Below are 23,291 nucleotides of genomic sequence, written 5' to 3' on the forward strand. Positions count from 1 at the left end.
GGATAGTGCAGGGTGCCAGGAGGGGGCCTGAGAAGGACGCAAACTTTGTGGGCTTGTCACCCGGGCAGGAGGCTCCGGAAGGGGGCGGGGCGTGGGTGGGGCGGGGCGGGGCGTGGGTGGAGCACATGGTGGGCGGGGCATGAGTAGGGCCGGGACAGAGTATAGCGCCGGGTGAAAGTCTGGCGCGAAACCTACATTACGTGGATTTCCTGCGGCTGTGATACTAGCATCAGTGAGGTTACAGTTTTGCTTAAAATAGTTTTTCTTTCTATATCGGAAGAACAACTGGCACCTTGACTGGATTCTTAGTGAGTCATCAGCAAATATACACCCAGTGTGAAAGTCTCATCAGCTGTCAGTTTCTATTTACTTTCTGACAGCAGGGGCGAGAAATCAGGAGTTCACTGGTGTGTACAAGTGCCTGGGGCTTGAGAGAAAATATGGTCAGTCCCTTTTTAGTTCTTAAGTCTATTTTTATGTGAGCATCAGAGAAAGAAACTAAAGAAATGCTTTTCTATAGTCAAATGGGAAACACATTTCATATTATGTAAAGAGATCCCTTGTATATCACCCAGAGATGGCAGGCATTTCTTTTCTCCCCCACCTTCCAGAGTAGGTGCTTCAATTGTGCTCTAGGCCTGACATTCTATGTTGTGATGGAGTCTGGTGGTTCCAGACAAAAATGGCAGGACAAAAATCTCTCTTCTCCCTCGATAAATTATCACAAGAACCTAAAACAAAGGGGCAATCACAGGGTATGCAGACAAAAAGTAAAAATAGACATAGCAGACCCAGTTGTTGCCATATGTGTATGGGTAGCCGCATCTACTGCAGGCACCGGGACCCTGTGCCTGGGGACAGCAGTGGAGCATTCCGGAGTGGGCAGATCTCTGTTCCTGATGTACTCCTTGGGTGGGGAAATCCAATATGTCCTTCACATCACCCTCCCCTCCTTCAGGTCCCCAGCGGGACTGAGCCCAGGTATCTGAGTCCGTCTCAATAGTTACGAAAATGTAAGTGGCTGCAGATGTCCCCAATCTACAGCAAGGTGGGTGTGCGCCCCGAAAAGACATAGCCCTCAGTGTGTGCTGTGACCTCACCCACCCCCCCTCTCCTCCCTGTGCGCTTGAGTGCTCCCCATCCCGTCTCCTCCCACAGGGCTGATGAGCCACAGCCACCGGCAATAAAATAAAAACAGCCCATATATGTCACCGTTCTCAAATCAAATGATTTTTTTAACTTTCATTTTTTAAATATTTTAATTCTAAAAATGATTTCAGGAAGCATGGGGAAGAATGAAGGAGGTAAATTATTTCCGGGTCTCTGAATAGTGCTTTTTGTCCAGTCCAGTAAGGTAAGTAAAGGTTCATAAGGGAAATGTTTTAGGTAACCAAGGTGATGAAAATTACATTCAACCTGAAATCACCATCCAGGAAAAAGATTCAGAAAACAGCTTGGAAAAACCTAAATGATATAATCAAATTATACTCATTAGATCCTACTTTTAGTAGCAGAAACACCCAGTATATGCAACATAAAAACAATTCTTACCACTTATTCAGCACCTGTCATTTGCCAGGCACTGTGCTAAGTACTTTACAATCATGATTTCAAATTCTGAAAACCATTCTTAGGTAGATGGTTAAAGCTGTTTTTTGAAACAGAAGAAAATGAAGCTCATTAAAGTTTAATGACTCATCTAAAGCATCATAGAGCGGGTAGGCATTAGAAGTAGGGTTAGGATCCAAGTTTTCTTCCACACCACACAGCACCCATCATAAGGAAAACTAGCAGAATAAATTGCTCTTAGTATTTTATCCTAGTTTCATTTGTAAAACCCCAGACATGGCCAATTATTCTCACACAGCAATATCTACCTTTCTAGTGTTAATAAATAAATAAGAAAACCTGTTGTGTTCTTACCATGAGTTTGGAAAACAATGTTATCACTGATAACAATAAGGGATTCTTGTCCTCGATTCCAATGATTTAGAATCTTTTACTGAAAATAAGAAGCCCGCCAAAACCGGTTTGGCTCAGTGGATAGAGCGTCGGCCTGCGGACTGAAGGGTCCCGGGTTCGATTCCGGTCAAGGGCATGTACATTGGTTGCGGGCACATCCCCGGTGGGAGGTGTGCAGGAGGCAGCTGATCGATGTTTCTCTCTCATCGATGTTTCTAGCTCTCTATCCCTCTCCCTTCCTCTCTGTAAAATATCAATAAAATATATTTTAAAAAAAAAAGAAAATAAGAAGCCCTCTGATTAAAATATAAAACACGATATTCTACTTAGTAGCAATCACAGACACCTGAAACACCATTTTGGACCCATTTCTGCTTAATAAGAATCCAGCTTGCATTTGTCCATGTTAAGCTCAGGAGTCCCTGGAGACATCACAGTGTTGACCAACTTCAACATGATGGAGCCTACTCAGACACAGCAAACAAAGCCAGGCCTTCCACACCGCCACAAGTCCTTGCGATGATTTCGTTTTAAGTCAATGTCTCTTCATGTCGCACATATTCCCCAATGTCTGCTTGATGAAATACCACAATCGCCATGGGGTCTGCTTTCCTGCAGTCTTGTGTAGACGTTGCTGCCACCCCAAAACCCACAGGGATGTCTGCCATGGAGTACACCACCACTCCCTGGTACTGAGACGTGTGTTCAGTGATCCGACCCAGTCCAGATTTTAACACGTGATTCCCACTCAGGAAGGACTGCTCTGCTCCAGGCTTTAGCCACACTTGGTACTGGGCACAGGGTGCAAGGTAATCCAGAGCTGGGATGTGCAACCGGAATCTGTGGGTCTTAGTGGATTTCCCGAAGCAAGTCCCCAGCGACACCAGCTTGTCACCAGAGATGTTGGCGGTCAACTTGAAGATCTTTTTTTTTTTTTTTTAAATATATTTTATTGATTTTTTACAGAGAGGAAGGGAGAGGGATAGAGAGTTAGAAACATCGATGAGAGAGAAACATCGATCAGCTGCCTCCTGCACACCCCCCACTGGGGATGTGCCCGCAACCAAGGTACATGCCCTTGACCGGACTCGAACCCGGGACCCTTCAGTCCGCAGGCCGACGCTCTATCCACTGAGCCAAACCAGTTTCGGCTACTTGAAGATCTTTTCACTCACGTAGTGCTGCCTGAAACAGTAGATGCCGGCGGCCCTATCCACCAGCAGCTGAAGGCTCTCCTCGATGCTGTGGGCAAAAGTGGGCTGGAGGCTGCGTCCGAACAGGCGGGTCCGGCCCCTCAAATGATTCTTAAAAATAAAAAAAAATAAAAAAATCAGCCCTAGCCAGTTTGACTCAGTGGATAGAGCTTCTCTAGGCCTGCGGACTGAAGGGTCCCGGGTTTAATTCCTAGTCAAGGCACATGCCCGGTTGCTCCCCAGTAGAGGGCGTGCAGGAGGCAGCCAATCAATAATTCTCACCATTGATATTTCTATCTCTTCTCCCTTCCTCTCTGAAATCAATAAAAACATATACATATTTAAAAGTCAAGTGATTCTTGAAGTATTTTGACCCAATAGGGAAAGAAAATGTGATGATAGCCCTAACCGGTTTGGCTCAGTGGATAGAGCATCAGCCTGTGGACTCAAGGGTTACAGGTTCGATTCTGGTCAAGGGCATGTACCTTGGTTGCAGGCACATCCCCAGTAGGGTGTGTGCAAGAGGCAGCTGAATCGATGTTTCTCTATCATCGATGTTTCTAACTCTCTATTCCTCTCCCTTCCTCTCTGTAAAAAAAATCAACAAAATATATTAAAATAAAAAATGTGATGATACAGAAGAGAAAGTGGGTGGACATTCGCACGAAGATTTTAATTTTTTTATTTTTTTTTTAATATATTTTATTGATTTTAGAGAGGAAAGGAGAGGGAGAGAGATAGAAACATCAATGATGAGAGAGAATCATTGATTGGTTGCCTCTTGCACGCCCCCTACTGGGGATTGAGCCCGCAACCCAGGCATGTGCCCTTGGCCAGAATCAAACCTGGGACCTTCCAGTCCGCAGACTGACGCTCTATCCATTGAGCTAAACCAGCTAGGGCACGAAGATTTTATGGAGACAAAAGACCACCTACCCGGTGAGCACTCCAGAGCTGAAGGCAGGCCCAGGCCTGAAGACCGTGGATCCCTAGACCGGGAGGGGAGCCCGGATCTGGAGAGTCCCCCCTTGTCCTCTCCTCCAGCACCTGCACAGACATGTGCACACGTGCACACGTACACAGGCGCACGAGCACACACAGGTACTTACGTGCACCCACGGACTTTGAGTCGCTCTGGGACAAGGAAGAGGCCTGAGCAGCCGTGGGGGAACACCGCGAGCTCGTCCCGGATAGGGACCCCTGGCGCCAGGAGACTTGGCCCTGGGGCCCCGGCCTAGGGTCGGTGTACAGAATCGCCCCACAGCACCGGGTGCGGGCCCACGCGGCACAGTAAACGCCCGGCCCGCCCCCTGCTCATCCCGCTCCGCATTGGCTGCTGGATCAGCGTCCCCGCCCCCTGTCACCTCTGGCTCCGCCCCACCCCGTCCCTGGGCCCCCATGGCCCCGCCTCCCGCCCACCATTGGCTGCGGCTGTTGTGGGCGTCGGTCTGGAGGCGGAGATCGCAGCAAGATGGACGGGCAAGGTAGCCAATGAGCGCGCGCAGCTACCTTAGCAACTACGGCCAGCCAATGGCGGGGCGGGGCGGGGCGGGGCCGCACACTGTCAGGCGGTGGGGGCACGGAGCCCAGCGTTCCGCCGACTGCGGGTTTGCGCGGCGCCGGTGTGCCCCGCCACCTCCTCTGCGCCGTCCCGCGGGCCGGGCATGGGCGCGGGCGCCGGCACCATGAGCGTCCTGGGGAGCCCGATCCGCGCCTACGACTTTCTGCTCAAGTTCCTGCTGGTGGGCGACAGCGACGTGGGCAAGGGCGAGATCCTGGCGAGCCTGCAGGACGGCGCGGCCGAGTCCCCCTACGGCCACCCGGCGGGTGAGCGCGGGGCGGGGGAAGAGCGGGGCCAGGAGGGTGCATGGCGGGCGGGAGCCTGGGGGGAAGCGTCTGGAGGGCAGCGGGGGAGCGGGGCCGGGGATGGGGAGGAGTTGGGCCGGGCCGGGCCGGGAGGGAGCGCACCGAGGGTCGGGGAGGAGCGGAGCTGGGTGCGAGGAGCGTGGGGCTCGGGACCGGCCTGCCTCTGCCTGGATCGGGCCCACACTTCGCGGGCGGCTCCGGCAGCACCCCCGTCCCGCACGTGGGGGACCCAGGCGGCTCGTGGGGAGCCTGGGGCGGACGCAGATGCGCATCTTCCGTTCTCTCGTCTGGAGGGAGCGAGTGGCTGGGCAGGCCGCGGGAGGTCCTCACGACTTGGGGGTGACTGCGAGGCGGAGGAGAGCGTGGGGATTTGGAGGGCCCCCCACAGGGAGGCCCACGTGCGCGCGACGCATTTGGAAAGAATGCGTGGGGTGTGGAGACGGGAGCGGATGGGAGCGTGGGATCAAGTGGAGCGGGCTTAGGCTCCCAGGTGGCTGCTCTGCGCGTGGGTCGGATGGAAGAGGAGCGAGAGAAGACTCAAGAGGCCTAGTCTGCGGGCTTCTCCAGGGTTCCCGGCGTGACCCAAGGGCTCCTGTCCAGGTGGGCAGGCCTGGGAGGGCAAGGCACCTAAGTGACCCTGGAAGAGTGCCGTCTGGGGCGGAGAAAGTGCAAGAGAGTGGGGTCCCGGTCCAGGGGAGGCCTGTGGTCCCAGAGCTCCAGGACCAGGGGTTTCCCCAAGGTTTGAGGTTTGACAGCTGCAACCCCAAGAGGGGGTGGACATTAGGAGGGAAATAAGGGCCCGGGGAGAGGAAAGTGCGGTGGGCAGAAACTTGAGCCAGGAGACCGGAGGAGTCAGGGTCTTTGCCCTTCGCTAACCCTGTGCTGGTGCAGACTGAGTGGTCGTGGTCACGGAAGGAAACCTGTCCTTGGTCACCTTTGAGCAACCTCTGGGGGTGTGACCCACACCTGAGCACAGACCCTGCGGCTCTGCCACTCACTCTTGTGCTCTGGGCTCGCAGTCTGGCTCCCCGCGAGCGGAGTCTTCCTTTTCAACGTGAAGATCTACTTGGCTTTAAGACGAGACCCATGAATTGGGGAGCATCCCATCTAGCAACCCGCAGGGTGCTCCCAGGGGTGGAGGCTTGATGCTCACGCCAGCCTGGGTGTGCTTCCCACCTCAACAGGTAGGATAGAACTGAGAAGACAGTGCAAAGGAGTAGTTTGCACAGCGTTGTGGGGGGGGGGGAAGAAGGATTCACCAGGAGATAAACAGGATCTGAGGCGGGAAGAGAGAGAGCATTTGCCTCCGCTCAGTAGAGGGTGCAGGGCATCCCTGAAGGGCAGCAGTCGTGGCAGGACCCTGGGTGGGCTGCATGGGGGTCAGGGGAGGGAAAGAGGGAAAGCTGGGCCCTGCCCACGTGGATCAGTGGTTGAGCATCAACCATGAGCCTGATCTCGGTTTGAGGCTCTGGTTGCGGGCTGGATCCCCAGTGTGGGGCGTGCAGGAGGCAGCCAATCCATGATTCTCTCTCATCATTGATGTTTCTCTCTCTCTCTCTCCCTCTCCCTTCCTCTCTGAAATCAATAGAAATATATATTAAAAAAGAGTGAGCAGGAGGGAGCATTGGGCTCCTGAGCAAGGGAATAACAGAACACGGGATCATTTAGGGAGAGTGGCCGGGAAGAGGGTGTGGAGATAGAGCCGGGAGAGTTTGAGACGATGGGCATGAGCTGACGAGGAGAACCTGGACTCACCCTCAAATTGCAATGGACAGAGAATCACTTGAGGTCCCATGCAGATTCCGATAGATTCTAGAACAGTGTTGTCCGAGATGACGCCATTAGCCACACAGGGCTTTTTAAATTTAGTAGTAGTTAAATTTAAAGTAGCTAAGCCCTAGCCGGTTTGGCTTGGTGGATAGAGCATGGGCCTAGGGACTAAAGGGTCCCAGTGTTCGATTCCGGTCAAGGGCATATGCTTGGGTTGTGGGCTTGATCCCAGGAAGAGACATGCAGGAGGCAGCCAACCCATGATTCTCTCTCATCATTGATGTTTCTCTCTCCCTCCCTCTCTCTTCCTCTCTGAAATCAATACAAATATAAATAAATAAATTTAAAGTAGTTAAAATGGAATGCAATCGAAAGTTTGCATTAGCCACGTTTCCAGTGCTCAGCAGTGACACGTGGCTAGTGGCAGACACAGGTGGCCGAGGTCTGCTGGACTGAACAGCCCGAGTTTAAGCTCCAGGAGGGCAGAGGCAGTTTGCTCCACAGCTGGGCCCAGGGCTCCGCCGTTGAGTGGAGAAGCCTCAGTGGAGAAGGAATAACACATTCAACAGCTTAGGCATGGCGCTCTCACAGCCGTGCGTGTTGGAGGGCCCGAGCGTGGGATGCTTTGAATTGTAGTCGGTGATGATGTGGGGCAAACACGAGCTCCTGATCGGTCTGAGCAAGGGCTCGACTAAGCTTCTGGTGCGTTCCTTTCTCTTTGTTAGAGGACCAACCCAGGACTTCGAAACACAGTGCTTTCTTCCAAAGTTTTTTCCTTGTCATAGATGTGCCCCTTGTGAGTTTTTGATTTACTGAAAGATTCTTCTAAGATTAAGAAAAGAGATGATGGCCGAAACCGGTTTGGCTCAGTGGATAGAGCGTCGGCCTGCGGACTGAAGGGTCCCGGGTTCGATTCCGGTCAAGGGCATGTACCTTGGTTGCGGGCACATCCCCGGTGGGAGGTGTGCAGGAGGCAGCTGATCGATGTTTCTCTCTCATCGATGTTTCTAGCTCTCTATCCCTCTCCCTTCCTCTCTGTAAAATATCAATAAAATATATTAAAAAAAAAAAAGAAAAGAGATGATGAAAAATTGTGAAAAGCAGGAATCTTTGTGTTTTTTTTTAAGACAGGTTTTACTTCAAAACCATGGGTGCTTCTGACATTCAGAGGCATTTTCAGCTTCCCATCGCCATTCCCCTCCACCCCACACCCGCGTTTTGTAGCTTGGGCGGTTGTCTTCACATTGCCCGGGGTTCTAACACTCACTTGTGTTGTTGCTGCAACAACCACAATTGCTTGGTAGTAACTCACCAGGTAAGGACTCAGTGCTCACCACCGGTCCTGCTTCCACTCTGTGTCAGTGAGTTCTTCACTTTGCTCTCCCTCTACTTAGCTAGATTTCTTTTCCTCTCATTTTCCAGGGAGGGCTCATGACTATTTCCCGAACATTTTCACATTTGAGAATGTCTAGTCCATTGTCCTTACCTTTGAATGATAGCTTGGCTGGGTATAATATTCTTAGGTGATATCTCTTTCCCCTCAACACTCCGTGACTATCGTCCCACTACCTCCCGGGCATTGGATGTGCTGTGGTGAAGCCTGAGGTCAGCTGACTTTTTTCCCCATGTGGGCGATTTGCCTTTTCTTCCTGAATTTCTGAACAAGTGGTCATCTGAAGGAGCAACACAACAAAATAGCATACATATCAAATCGCATGTATGTCAACATATGTGTAACTCCATCCATTGAAAAAAACCCCGCATTATTAACCGGTACACCTAGAATTAGTTTCCTATTGCTGCGGGGCAACTTCTCACCCACTTAGTGGCTTAAAACAATGTAATTTTATTATCTTACAATCCTAGGGGTCAGGAATCAACACAGCCTCGCTAGGCTAACGTCCAGGTGTGGGCAGCGCTGGAATCAGCCTGCATTCCTTGTCTTACCGCCCCTTCGTCCTCCTCCAAAGCCAGCAATGGCTGGTTGAGTCTTTCTCACTTCACATCACTCTCACACTGACTCTGCCTCCATCTTCAGTTTTTAAAACTCTGACACTAAATGCTACAACTTCTTGCCTCCCAATTTTTTTTTCCCCCTAGCATGAGACTCTGTTTTCTCTCACTGCTTTCTGCTGGCTCTTTCTTCAGCTTCTTTTCCCAGCAGGAAAATCCCACCTTTCTTTCTCAGTTTCTATAATAATACCTCCCCTTATTGATAGTGTGGAAGCATCATCTCCTGAGACAGGTTACATCCGAGAGGCCCAGAGAGGGTGAGTAACTCCCTCAAGATCACACAGCATACCTGTAGGAGCCGAGTGGGACAGGGTGGCTGGCTCTGGGCCCTACTCTTGATCACACCCCCTGTGGCCCCTCTGCTTCAGGAGAGGCTCAGAGAGGTGGCTTTCCCCCCGCTGAGGAGCATTGAAACGTCTCTCCTGAAAGTGACCTCGGTTTCAGATTCTCATCCTTTCTCTTTGCCTTTAACAAACCTCCACCAGGAGATGCAGGCACCCTCCCCGCTGCCTCTGCGGTGCTGCAGACAGTGGTGCGTTTGCCAGTTTTATGGCTACGCTGTCCGTTTCCCTTGGCAACCACTTGAAGATGTAAAGCACAATTCTTCAAGTCATCACTTCAGGTTTGACCTGAGAGTTGCATCATATCACACCCTTTTCTTTGAGGTGTAATTCCCTCAAGAGGAGACGGGAGATGGCCTTCTACTCTCTGCCCACGGCAGGGCCACGTGTGCACGCACAGTACATTTGTTCAATGCACTGGGTTTTTAAAAATTAAGTCATACATTTGTCTTTGTATTTGAAAATAATAATATTGCATTGGTATCAGCTTTTCTCTTTAAATGGCTTTCGTGTTTCTCTTTAAAAGTCTCTCTCCCCTCTGTCCTGTGGGGTCTCCTCCCTGCAGGGTGACCACCCCTTTAGGCTGCCCCCTAATCCCTGCCGTCCCCAACCCAGGACGAACCTGATTTCAGGTGCTGGGTAGGGGGAGGCTCAGAACTGGCAGCCCAGGTTCCTCCGGAGAAGTGATCAGCTCCTGGGCTGGGCGTCCACCCAGCATGCTCTGTGTCCTCTGTTGCTGGCACTGGGCAACGCGGTGGCTGCGGAGTGGACATGGCTGAGCAGGTACAGCCGGGTGGTTCTACCGTCTACACCTGCTCACCCCTCACCAGCCTGGCTGTTCAGGTGGAGAGAAGGAGCAGGGGCTTATCACCCAGAGCACTTGCGGGCTGCTTCACTTTTTTGGCAGGGTGGGGAACCTTTGTTTGGAATTCTCTCCCCAGGCTTCTTTTTTTAAAAAATATATATTTTATTGATCTTTTACAGAGAGGAAGGGAGAGGGAGAGAGAGTTAGAAACATCGATTCAGCTGCCTCTTGCACACTCCCTACTGGGGATGTGCCCGCAACCAAGGTACATGCCCTTGACCGGAATCGAACCTGAGATCCTTGAGTCCGCAGGCCGACGCTCTACCCACTGAGCCACACCACTTGGGGCCCTCCCCAGGCTTCTTCAGCTTAACTGGCCACAAAGAATGAATTGTGTAGAAGCAAAAACTGGGAAGAGCTGCAGTGCCCAAGGGGCTGTGGCTCAGTGGCTGAGCATTGCCCTGTGAACCAGGAAGTCACGGTTCAATCCACGGTTTAGGGCACATGCCCTGGTGGCAGGCTTGATCCCCAGTGTGGGGCATGCAGGAGGCAGCCGATGAGTGATTCTCTCTCTCCCTCGCCCTTCCTCTCTGAAATAAATAAAAATCTATCTCTAAAAAATCAGAGATTTAGATTTTATCAGATCCACAAACAAACCATGTCAAAGATGGTCCTAATGTGACGGCTCCCACATCAGCTTGACCTTCGGAGTGGGCCCCACTCAGCTTGCCTGGCTCCTTCCTGGAGGCCTGACCAAATTCTCGCTGGACCCAGTGCGCCCTCCTCCATCCTGTCCACCCACACATCGCTGCGGGAGCTTCGCTGTCTCCGAAGCGGGTCCCACGTCTGCACCGCCGGCAAAAAGGCCGCCAGCATCTCAGTCATGGTCAGCTGCTGGGCCCTGCATGGCCTGTGTGCCCTTTGTGCCCAAGACGCTACACTTTGGGGTTTTTGAAGTGGGTCAGTGCCCCTGGGTGTGTAAACAGGCACCTCTTCCATTCCAGGAATGCCGTTCGCCCCACTGTAAGGACCTGGAGGTAAGTCGGCTGTCGCTGTCCTCTGAGCCACCTCCTCCTCTGCCAGCAACTCCGTTCCCAGGGGCCCCACTGTGCCTTGCAATTTGGTGGTTTCTCCCAGGGGTTCTGCATTTCCTTCATCCTGTGAAGTGAGAATGTGTCAGCTGGTGGGGCTGGGTTGGCACCCAGGGGGCCGCAGGCTGACCAGCTGAAGTTAGGCACACACGCTACAGTGGAAGAGATTCTTTTTTTTTTTTTTTTTTAAATATATTTTATTGATTTTTTACAGAGAGGAAGGGAGAGGGATAGAGAGTTAGAAACATCGATGAGAGAGAAACATTGATCAGCTGCCTCCTGCACACTCCCCACTGGGGATGTGCCCGCAACCAAGGTACATGCCCTTGACCGGAATCGAACCTGGGACCCTTCAGTCCACAGGCCCACGCTCTATCCACTGAGCCAAACCGGTTAGGGCGAGATTCTTTTTTTAAAAAATATTATTTTATTCAGTTTTTACAGAGAGGAATAGAGAGTCAGAAACATTGATGGGAGAGAAACATCGATCAGCTGCCTCCTGCACACCTCCTACTGGGGATGTGCCCGCAACCAAGGTACATGCCCTTGACTGGAATTGAACTTGGGACCTTTCAGTCCGCAGGCTGACGCTCTACCCACTGAGCCAAACCAGTTAGGGCAGAAGAGATTCTTTATTTAAGATGTTTTAATGGTTTCAGAGAGGAAGGGAGAGGGAGGGAGAGAGAGAAACATCAAAGATGAGAGAGAACAATGGATCAGCTGCCTCCTGTACGCCACCCTCTGGGGATCGAGCCCACAACCCGGGCATGTGCCCTGACCGGGAATTGAACCGTGACCTCCTGGTTCATAGGTCGACGCTCAACCACTGAGCCACACCAGCTGGGCTAGAAATGTATTTTATGCTTAGATATAATATACTTTACACATGTAATATACATATACGTATATATGCATGCGTATATATGTATAACAACATATATGCACATACAACCAACTTATTTTGTTTTTATTCTTTGATTAAAGGCAAGAGCTTTTTGACGGGTTTTTCACTGAAGAAGCAGGTTATTTACCACTTTTAGTCCTGTGATCTGCACAGAACATGAAGCTGCTTCTGTAGCTCTTGAGACGGCATTGTTTTTGTGACAGCGTGCTCTGCTTTCACAAACCGTAATCACGATCATGACATTCCTGAGAGCTGGGCCTTGCGGCGTGAGTTTCCTTACGTGGACTTGGGTTCCAGGTCTTCATCTGTCTTCACCGTATCTCACAGCTGAGAGTCCAGTATCCAGGCCCCGTTGGGGTCAGGCAGCCCTGCAGACGGGGGCCTTCGTGATGGGGAACTTATGTGACTCGTGTTCTGAGACTCTGCCGGCGGGGGGTGGTGGGTTAGAGGCTGACCCGCTTCTGAAACCTGACAGGAGGGAGATGGTTCCAGCCCTGAGACTCTGTGCCTGGCTTCTAGATCTTCCCATGGATGCCCTGGTTTCGGCCTGGAACCACTGCGAAGGGTCATCTCTTGGGAGACGTCCCATAGCTGCTGGTGGAGAACCATGCAGGCCTGACCCATGGCTCCTCCCGCCCACAGTGAGCTCAGGCCACTCTGGGCTCCAACCTCTCGCAGCTAATAATTAATGGATCCCCCTCCCCCAGACGTGACTCAGCCGAGGCTGCTCATGAATTTGAATCATACGGTGACTCGTGACAGGACTGGCATTTTGTTTGATTAAAAATAAAAGAAAGAGCTAGTTTACAGAGGTAGCGTCGTAAATACAGCCAGGCCACGAGGAGACGGAGGCACCAGGTCCCCCTGCTTTGCTGTCTCTGAGAAAAACCAGGACGGAGAAACAAGCAGGGAACACACTCTCCTTTTCAAAAAGGAGACGGCAGGGTCTGCGCAGAGCAGGGTAGCTGCTCCGTGAGTGGGTTCCCAAGTGATGGACACGCGTCAAATCCCTGTCCCGTCCCAGTCCCCGAGGGGCAGGCGCTGGGCCTGCTGAAGCTCCCAGCTTATCCCGGCCCTCTCCTCCAGCCCTCCCCCCTCCTCCAACCCCTCCCACCCCACCCCCATGTGCCCTTCCCATCCCAAAAGCCAGGCAGAGTCAGTTTCTGGACAGGACATATGTACATGTGTATTTTTTGAGGTCAAATTTACATGATAGAAAAGGAACCACTTTATAGGAACCATTTAAAGGGAACAATTCAGTGGCGGCTAGTACATTCAGTCTCGATGAATCCCCGCTCTCTAATTCCAGAACATTACCCTCGTCCCGTCCCCGGGAACCGCCAGTCTTCCGTCGGATATTTTAGTTCAGCATCAGATACGTTCCTCAGCCTGGCCCATGTGGCTCAGTGGTTGAGCGTCGACCCATGTACCGAGAGGTCACCAGTTCGAGTCCTGGTTGGAGCGTGCAGGAGGCAGCCCGTCGGTGTTTCTCTCCCCTATGTTTCAATCTCTCTCTCTCCTTCTCTCTCTCTAAAATCAATAGAAACATTTAAATAAAAAAGATACATTTCTCAAAAGTCAGGTTCTCAAAGACAAATATGTTTGTAAATGGCATTTAACCCATATTTACACCGTAATCAAACCCCCCTCGGTGACGGTGCCCCGTGGCCGCTGCCTTGCTAAAATAGAAGAAGCAGGTGGTGGGAGAGTGGAAATAGATTCCTAAATTATTTATTCTTCCTGCAGAGCTAAAAGCGTATTGACCGGCTGGGCATTTGAGGTTTCCTTATTTTATTTTATTTTTTTAAAGAAGGCTAAAATTACATCTCTTCTTGTCTCTTACTCTGACTCACTTGAGCATTCTGACAGGCTTTGCTCTGGAAGCTTCTGTGTATTTTTGTTTTATTTCTGATGGACAGAGTTCCTGGTGAATGAGTTGAGGACCGAGATGTGAGTTATACTTTTGATCCCGGCACTGACACGACGCCTTTCAAGAATGTCAGGTCCTGCCCTGGCTAATGTGGCTCAGTGGATAGAGCGTCGGCCTGAGGACTGAAGGGTCCCGGGTTCGATTCCGGTCAAGGGCATGTACCTTGGTTGCGGGCTTATCCCCTGTGGGAGGTGTGCAGGAGGCAGCTGATCGATGTTTCTCTCTCATCGATGTTTCTAACTCTCTATCCCTCTCCCTTCCTCTCTGTAAAAAATCAATAAAATATATATATTGATTTTTTACAGAGAGGAAGGGTTCGTGAGTGGGTTTTTATATATATAAAAGAAAAAGAATGTCAGGTCCTGCGGCCGCTGTTGCTTAGGGTTACAGTGTCGTCCCACGCACAGAGGGTTGAGGGTTCGGTTTGCGGACAAGGGCACGTACCTGGGTAGACTGAAGACACCTCAGACATCCAAAGACGCAAAAGCGATCTTCCACGCGCCCTTCTCGGGGAAACCAGAGAAGGAATAAGCCGAGAGGGGGAGACATGGGATCCAGGAGAGAAGGGAGGGCCAGGACAGCCGCTCCCAGCGCAGGGGAAGCAGGACAGACGGCAGGACAGACGCTCTGCCGAGATGCCCAGGAAGGTTGGGAGTGCTGAGAGGAGACTTAGCGGTAAATGCAGAGGAAACTGAGCAGGTAAACAGGCTGTTTTTAACTCCCGTGAAAACAAAAGTTTGTACATGAAGGAAAAGCAAAACAATATTCCACATGGGGCAGCTGGAGATGGGGTTTACTTGGTCCATTGATGTGAAACCGAACACTGATCTGGCTAACGTCGCAGCATAATTATACTGTGTGTGTGTGAGACAGACAGAGAGAGAGAAACAGAGAGACAGAGAGAGAGACAGAGACAGAGAGACAGAGACAGAGAGTCAGAGAGACAGAGACAGAGAGACAGAGAGACAGAGACAGAGAGTCAGAGAGACAGAGACAGAGAGTCAGAGAGACAGAGACAGAGAGAGAGACAGAGAGTCAGATAGAGAGAGAGAGACAGAGAGTCAGAGAGAGAGACAGAGACAGAGAGTCAGAGAGAGAGAGACAGAGAGTCAGAGAGAGAGAGAGAGACAGAGACAGAGAGACAGAGACAGAGAGTCAGAGAGACAGAGACAGAGAGTCAGAGAGACAGAGAGAGAGACAGAGAGTCAGATAGAGAGACAGAGACAGAGACAGAGAGAGACAGAGACAGAGAGTCAGAGAGAGAGAGAGAGAGACAGAGAGTCAGAGAGAGAGAGAGAGACAGAGAGTCAGATAGAGAGACAGAGACAGAGAGAGAGACAGAGACAGAGAGACAGAGACAGAGAGTCAGAGAGACAGAGACAGAGAGTCAGAGAGACAGAGAGACAGAGACAGAGAGTCAGAGAGAGAGAGACAGAGAGAGAGACAGAGAGTCAGAGAGAGAGAGAGACAGAGACAGAGAGGGAGAGAGAGACAGAGACAGAGAGACAGAGACAGAGAGAGACAGAGACAGAGAGTCAGAGAGAGAGAGACAGAGACAGAGAGACAGAGACAGAGACAGAGAGTCAGAGAGAGAGAGACAGAGACAGAGAGTCAGAGAGACAGAGAGACAGACAGACAGCGGTTAGCGATGGAGGCAGGTGGCGTGTCAGTGAACGGAACACATTCGCACCTTCAGGGTGGGCAGTCAGTGTCTAACACGGAAAAGTCAGGAAGTCGGAATACAAGCATGTTGTTTACAGATCTGGAGACAGAGAGCAAGAGAAATAACGAGGAAGGCTTAGAATGGGGGGGGGCACACGGGTGGGCGCAGACAGGGGAGCGGGGGTTGGGGCCTGCCGTCTCCCATGCTAAGTCCCAGAACGAGTTGATGCTGGAGGCCATGAGTATCCACGACTTGGATGAAAAGAAAAACCAAATATAGTTTGAGAAACTCAGAGGTGCTCAAAAAGACCATCAGCAATGAATTTTTATATTTATGGAAAGTTCTTTAAAAACTTTGGGACCTAAAAAAGTAAGTACACTTTCTAAGTCAGAGAAGTGCAGGACCACAATGAACCACCACAGAAAATAACCAAAACAACAACGTAAAAATGAACCATCTCTGCAGGCCCTGGAGGGTGAGGGTCCCCTCTCCCTGTCTGGACGCAGAAACCCCACAGCCCAAGCTATCTCCAGACTCAAAAGCAGATTCCCAAGTGCGTTCATCGCTTCATGTCGACGGAGGAAAAGCCCCAGCATTCCGAAGGGAAACAGAATGTTTCCCAAAATAAGTTTTCTAGCGACTTCAAAGTTAATGGACTAAATATAAAGCTAATGTTCTGTTTGCCATGTATGTCTATATAGATCCCACTTACGTGTCATATGCAGTCGTGTATTCTATTTGGGGTGTGTGTGTGTGTGTGTGTGTGTGTGTGTGTGTGTGATGCCATACAAGCCCCGGGGCTGGGAGGAAGGCCTTGGTAGTCAGTTGCTCCGAAGAGTAATTTCACAGCGTCTGAAGCTACTGAGCTAGAGTTTCTGCAAAATCCGTGCTCAGCCCCAACAACCCGGGTGCCGTGCCCTAGAATGGGGAGCTGAATCTGTTGTCACCCCCACAAGGCACATCATCTCACCCTCAACCTGCTTTACAGACAGGAGACGTTAGCCCTGGCTGGTGTGGCTCAGTGGTTGAGCATCACCCATACACTGGAGGGTGGCTTCAGGTCAAGGGCACATACCTGGGGAAGGTAACCAACCAATCAATGTGTTTCTCTCACATCCATTCCTTTTTTTTTTTTTTTTTTTAAATATATTTTATTTATATTTTACGGAGAGGAAGGGAGAGGGATAGAAAGCTAGAAACATCGATGAGAGAGAAACATCGATCAGCTGCCTCCTGCACACCTCCCACTGGGGATGTGCCTGCAACCAAGGTACATACCCTTGACTGGAATCGAACCCGGGACCCTTCAGTCCGCAGGCCAACGCTCTATCCACTGAGCCAAACCGGTTTCGGCTCTCACATCCATTTCTCTCTCTCTCTTTCTCTCTCCCTCCCCCTCCCTCCCTCTTCCCCTCCTCCCCCTCCCTTACACTCTAAAATCAGTGGGAAAATACCGTAGGGCAGTGGTCAGCAAACCGTGGCTCACGAGCCACATGCGCATCGCAAGCCGCGGTTTGCCGCTCTGTTGACTAATGAGTTTGCCGACCACTGGACTAGACTAAGTGTTTCCATGTAGTTGGAAGCTGTGAGGATTAGGCATTTGTGGCATATTGTGTGCAAAGAGGTAAAGGGTAGTATACGACAGTGGTCGGCAAACTCATTAGTCAACAGAGCGGCAAACTGCGGCTTGCGAGCCGCATGTGGCTCGCGAGCCGCGGTTTGCCGACCACTGCCCTAGGGTGAGGATTAACAACCAAAAAGACAGGAGACTTTATGAACGGGATATTCTTTTTCTCGTGGCTCTTTGGGCGGGGGAGAGGGGTCGTCTAACATTCTAGATCTTTCCAGGGATCACAGGTCAAGCCCTTGAAAACGACCCGTCTTTCCGGTTGCATTTTGGAGGAGCCTTTCGCCCACGGCAGGATCCCTCCGGGGCCCTCTCGCGCCCTCTCTGGCTGCCTCCCTGCGGCACTTGCCCCCAGACGTGTGAGGCTAAGGCAGCAGCTTTACTTGCGCAAACATTCAAAGCGGGATCACGTCAGAGAGTCTTCAGAGCCGGCTCCTCCGGGTGTGAGTGCTTTGGGGCGCTGGTGCTGAGCCCATCAGCGAGGCGAGGCCAGCACCACAAGCCTCTGCACTTGCTAAGTGGCCGGGTCCTGCTTTGGGGAAAGGGTTCTCCTTTCTTCGCTCCCCTCGTCGCCCACCCTGTGCGTGTTCTCGTCCTCAGATTCGGAGACTCGCTCTGTGCACACAGGAGGGGTTCTCAGAGAAGCAGGAACTTGGCTTCTGGATGAATGGGGAGGAATAGTTCTCCTTCCTGGAAATGATTATTGGGTTTGGTTTTTTTTCTTCTTCTGATCTTAGAAGAAATACATGCTCATTGAAGAAAACTTGAAAACAGAGAAAGTTCTTTTTTAGGTAAAAACTATCCAGATTCTGCAACCCAGAGACTTCCATGCACATGCACACACGTCGGTGCTTGCAGAGCTGCAATGGTGTTTCCCATCCGATTTCACATTCTCCGTCACTTGACATCCTCGGTGTGATAATTTGAGGGAACCATCTCTGTTTTAGCCCGTTGCGTGAGAGGAGGGGGCGCGGATGGGTGTGGGGTGTGGGGTGTGGGGGAGAGGACCGAGACATCCGGGGAGACCCACAAGCAGGGTCCAGCCCCCCAGCCTGAACACCGTGCATCTGCATGGAGAGAGGGTGAGAGTCCTGTCTCCCCAGCGTGAGAGTGAGTCCCCCACAGCCTGTGGTGGAGGGTAACTGTGGGGACACTGCAGCCAGCTCCCACTTAAGCCGCCCACCCTCTTCCACAGGCATCGACTACAAGACCACCACCATCCTGCTGGACGGGCGGCGGGTGAAGCTGCAGCTCTGGTGAGTCTGGCGCCCTCCTGGGCCCTGAGCAGGCCCAGCCCTCAGAGCTCGGCCTGCACCTGGGGAAGATCCTCTCCCCGTCCTGCTGGGCCCACTGGCCCAGGGCTCTCCGAAGGAGGGCTGACCCTGTTGTCTGGGCCCGAAGCTTTGGCCCTGGGCCTTGAGGGCCCTGCTGTCTGCCAGGAATCCATGGCCCACACTTCCCCGGGGCTCAGAGGCCGCGTAGCAGCGGCTCCAAGTTTTCCTCTGAATGTCCACCACCTTACCGCTATCTAAACAGCCCTCGGCTCCCAGTCCTGCTTCTGGTTTGGGTGGTCCCTCCACGTCCCTCCCTCCCCTCCTGGGCACCCATGCGGGAGCCCCCACCCCGCAGGGCACAGGAGGCCTGGTGAACTGGCCACACGTTCTGGCCGAGGCAGGAACCATGATGGCCCTGCAGGCCCCAGGGCAGAGCTGGGCGCCGGTCCCTCAAGGTCGCTCTCCTTGCCCACAGACCTTCTAGCAGCCCCGCCAGCAGCAAGGCCTGAGCGCCTGAGGCTCTGCTGGGGCTGATTGGCGGTTCTGACGATTGGCTGCTCCCGGCCTCTGGCCTCTGGCCTCTGGAGCCGGCCCTGGTCCCCTGAGTCTGGGGGAAGGTCACCTGTGGGTTCAACTTTACATGATTGACTCAGAGTTAGTGAAAGCCAAGGGATCCCGCCAAATCCTTCAACCTCCTCCCCCCCCGCCCCCCACCGCCCGTGAGATTCACATCCCTCACAACACAGCTTTATCTCCAGATTCCACAACATTCTGAAGCTTACACTAGATTTATTTAAATGTCAGAGTTAGGGTGTTGAGACCTGTCACTAATTTTTCTAGTTTGACTTACAGAATGACCACCAGAACAGAGCATAAGCCCAGGACATTCCGATGTCCAGGTCCCTCCAGGGGACGAGGTGACCGTTCGTGGGGGTCTCAGACTTTCCGTGGCATGGCCACCGGCTGATGAGGGCCCCACGTTCAGTGCCCCGTGGTCAGGAAGAAGCGGCAATGTCTCACCTGTCCCCAACACCTTCTCCTTCCAGGGACACGTCCGGGCAGGGGAGATTCTGTACCATATTCCGCTCCTACTCGCGGGGCGCACAGGTAACCCCCTGAGCGGGAGGTCGCGCTGACCTGTGGGATGCTCGTTCCTGGACACACAGGCAGTCGAGCTCTGTGTGTAAACCAAGGCCTGAGTCTGACCGCGGGCTGTGGAGGGTTTGGTGACTCACAAGCCTTTGTTGGCGCCAGGGCTGTACGTGCACATGTGCCTGTGCGCATTGCTCGGTGCATGTGTGTGTTCGTGCACACGTGTGAGGCTGTCTACACATGCGCAGGCGCATTCATGTTGCACACCTGTGTTTGCATGCATGTGTGTTGTTGTGCATGTGTGTGCTTGTACACACGCTGCATACAGGAGAGCTGTGTGTGCGCACATGTGTCTGTACATGTGCATACCTGTGTTGGTGTAAATGTCCCTGTGTGTGCATGGCTGTTCATGTGCATGTGTGTGCACCTGTGTTAATGGTCCTGCGTGTGTCTGGGTGTGTGCCCCCAGGCACCCAGGTGGGTGGGCTCTGCTCCTCCTGAGCTGGTGAGCCCGGGCTCCCCATGCCTGTGTCCCTGGAGCAGCTTGTGGACGTGGGAATTGAGTTCTAGTCCCCAGCCCACCTTGATGTTTGAGGGCTCAGCACTGAGCTTGTGGAATAGTGGACATAATCACATAGCTGCTACATCTGATGGATACATCCCAACAAGCCCGTGTTAGAACAAGCACGCTGGGTGGTAGGCTGTTGTGAGTCTGTTATTGAGTGGCCCTCACGTGGCTGCACAGCCCGGAGCTGCGCCTGCGGTGAGGTCAGCCGGTGCCTCTCCCCAGGGCGTGATCCTGGTCTACGACATCGCAAACCGCTGGTCCTTCGACGGCATCAACCGCTGGATTAAGGAGATCGATGAGGTGTGCCTCGGAGCGCCAGTGCTCCCTCCCTGTGGGCGCGAGGGTGTCGGGCTGGGGCCGGCGTGTGGGCCAGGGCACCAGGCTTCAGCCCCAGGGGGAGGTGTCACCTCCCAGCACAGGACCCGCCCTGATGCGAGAACCCGCAAGCCCAAGCGTCCAGGCCCTGCATGCGGTCAGGTGGGGTCACGGGCAGTGCCCGGGCTGCTGCCTGCTGGCGCCCTGACCAGCCTCACTGCCCACGGGGACATGGAGTGGCGGAGACCACACCCACCGCCTTAGTTTCCTGCTGCTGCTCTAACAAGTGACCTTCAACCAGGTGGCTTAAAGCTACACACTTATTTTCTCACGTTTGGAAGCCAGAAGTCCAGGATGAAGGCGTGGGCAGGGCCGCGCTCCCTCCTAAAGTCCTGTCTCTCCCGCTGCGGTGGCTGCAGCAGCCCCTGGCGCTCCTGGGCCTGGAGATGCTTCCCTGTCTCCATCTGTGGTCACCGCCTCCTTCCCTGTGTCCTCTTATGAGGACACCGGTGATCGGGTTTAGGCTCACCCCAATGACCTCATCTCAACAGACCCCATTTTCAAATAAGGACACGTTCTGAAGTTCGGGTCCGTATAAACTTGGGGGGCATGCCATCTAGTACCCCAGTACACCTACGGTGCCAACAGCCAAAGCTCACACAAGTAACCCACTTTCCTTGCCTTCCTTTCGCCCTTTAGCACGCTCCCGGGGTCCCTAAGATCCTGGTGGGAAACCGCCTGCACCTGGCCTTCAAGCGGCAGGTCCCCACGGAGCAGGCCCAGGCCTACGCGGAGCGCCTGGGCGTCACCTTCTTCGAGGTCAGCCCTCTGTGCAATTTCAACATCACCGAGTCCTTCACGGAGCTGGCCAGGATCGTGCTGCTGCGGCACGGGATGGACCGGCTCTGGCGGCCGAGCAAGGGTAGGCACTGAGCTGTCCACAGCCCCGGGCGCTGGTCACCCTCCCAGGACCTGCCTCGGCCGCCACTCCCATTCCCAGGGCATAACTGTGCTGACTTAGAGGGAAATCATGGTGACGGCTCTGTCTGGCCGCACAGGAGGCTGCTGAGATCTGGACGTAGGCAGAGGTGGACGCATTTATCATAAGGTGGCCGCAGGCGTCCACGCTGAGAGGGGGTTGTGCCTGAGCAGGACCCCCAGCCTGTGAAGAGGGACCCCCTGGGGCAGTACCGTGGCTTCCACATGACCTTCGACCTTCCTGCGGATGGTTTTTGGAGGAACTTATCACGTTAGGAATAATTCCCTTTCCACTTCGTTTATAAAGAGAGAAACTTGAGAAACAGAAGTACGTAGGGTCTTTTTAAAAATATATATGTATTTTAATTGATTTCAGAGAGGAAGGGAGAGGGAGAGAGAGATAGAAACACCAATGATGAGAGAGAATCACTGATGGGCTGCCTCCTGCACGCCCCACACCGGGGATCGAGCCCGCAACACAGGCCTGTGCCCTGACCAGGAATCAAACCGTAACCTCCTGGTTCATAGGTTGATGCTCAACCACGGAGCCACGCCGGCCGGGCAATGGTCTTGTTAAGAATGTAACTGGCAGTAGAATGCATATTAAAATTCCTGAGGAGACCTCCTGGGACACCATCCCTCCCCTCACCTCTCAGACCTGAGGGAGAGATGGTGGCCTCTCGGGTTTTGGGGGACAAACTGAGTTTAGGGTGACGAAAGCAGATGGCTCTCTCTGAGTCTTGCCAGAGGCTGCACATGGGTGTGTGGGGAGCATCAGCCCTGGCTCTCCCGGCCCCCCCGCCCCCGGTCCTGGGAAAGGCGGTGGGAAGGTGGGCTGGGCTGGGCTGCCCTGAGTCGGCGGCAGGGACCGCCTGAGCCTGGTTTCTCTTCTTCCTCAAGTGCTGAGCCTGCAGGACCTGTGCTGCCGGGCGGTGGTGTCCTGCACCCCCGTGCACCTGGTGGACAAGCTCCCGCTCCCCCTGGCCTTGAGAAGCCACCTCAAGTCCTTCTCCATGGCCAACGGCCTGAACGCCAGGATGATGCACGGCCGCTCCTACTCCCTCACCGCCAGCTCGCTGCACAAGAGGAGCAGCCTGCGCAAAGGCAAGGCCGCCCGGCTGCCCCAGAGCCCACCCCAGCGCTGTGCCAGGAACAGCTGCAAAGTCTCCTAGGAGGCGGGAGCGGGCACACACTGCAGACTCTGGGGGACTCCGGCCGTCCCACGGGAGCCGGGAGGCCACGCCAGGCCGAGAAACACTGGCCAGCCCTCACGTGACCACGCGCTCCGGGCAATGAAAACCCACGCCACGGTTTGATGTTGTTTCCACGTGGATGTGCATGAAGCTCTTGTGTTAGACGTGTGTTCATAAAGGGGAGAGTGGTACTCTGCTTGCCTCTTAATACCATGCAGTCCGAATATTATTTATGCCACAATTGCGGTGCAACGTCCCCTTAGCCCAGCTGCTTTGATGAGAATGGTGATGTGCGTGTGCTGCGTGTAAGTCCAGGGGACCCTGACGGCGGCGCCAGGGAGCGTAGAGTTGACATGAGGAGAGGGGCCTTTTTGTAAACCTCCTTTTTAACTAATTTATAAACGCTGCGGACGCATCTGGGATCATGGAAAGCAGATGCGTCCCGCTTCTGTACAAAATGGGTTTGATAAAGTTTTTGCTATGTTATTTACTATGTCTCGGGATTAATAAGTGATTTATATGCATGTTTTTTCTGTCCATCTACTTTTTTTTTGTATAAAATGTTCCACACGTTATGAAGCAGAGAAAAGAAAATGCCAAAGATACCTGTGGTTGTGTCGAACCCAGAGCAGCTACAGCAGAGTTGGGTGGGCAGGGCGCCCGTCGGAGGCGTCTCGGCGGGAAAAGGCGGGCAGGGCGCGGGAGG

General features: G+C 53.1%; 2 protein-coding genes across 2 annotated transcripts; one reads left to right on the forward strand and one right to left on the reverse strand.

Moving 5' to 3' along the window:
* Nucleotides 1-2,259: 2,259 nt before the first annotated feature.
* Nucleotides 2,260-4,433, reverse strand: LOC308254197 (60S ribosome subunit biogenesis protein NIP7 homolog). The gene is made up of 3 exons (XM_080680132.1): nucleotides 4,092-4,433; nucleotides 3,126-3,266; nucleotides 2,260-2,885 (listed from the first exon to the last, which is right to left on the reverse strand). The coding sequence occupies exons 1-3, from the start codon at nucleotides 4,212-4,214 to the stop codon at nucleotides 2,493-2,495; spliced, it is 657 nt and encodes a 218-aa protein (XP_080536258.1). The 5' UTR covers nucleotides 4,215-4,433; the 3' UTR covers nucleotides 2,260-2,492.
* Nucleotides 4,434-4,701: 268 nt separating this feature from the next.
* RAB40B (RAB40B, member RAS oncogene family) lies at nucleotides 4,702-23,183 on the forward strand. The gene is made up of 6 exons (XM_080680113.1): nucleotides 4,702-4,982; nucleotides 18,361-18,421; nucleotides 19,486-19,546; nucleotides 20,322-20,399; nucleotides 21,114-21,336; nucleotides 22,293-23,183. The coding sequence occupies exons 1-6, from the start codon at nucleotides 4,820-4,822 to the stop codon at nucleotides 22,562-22,564; spliced, it is 858 nt and encodes a 285-aa protein (XP_080536239.1). The 5' UTR covers nucleotides 4,702-4,819; the 3' UTR covers nucleotides 22,565-23,183.
* The last annotated feature ends 108 nt before the right edge of the window (nucleotides 23,184-23,291 follow it).

Source organism: Plecotus auritus (assembly GCF_963455305.1).
Source record: "Plecotus auritus genome assembly, chromosome: 7".
NCBI classification, from domain to species: domain Eukaryota; kingdom Metazoa; phylum Chordata; class Mammalia; order Chiroptera; family Vespertilionidae; genus Plecotus; species Plecotus auritus.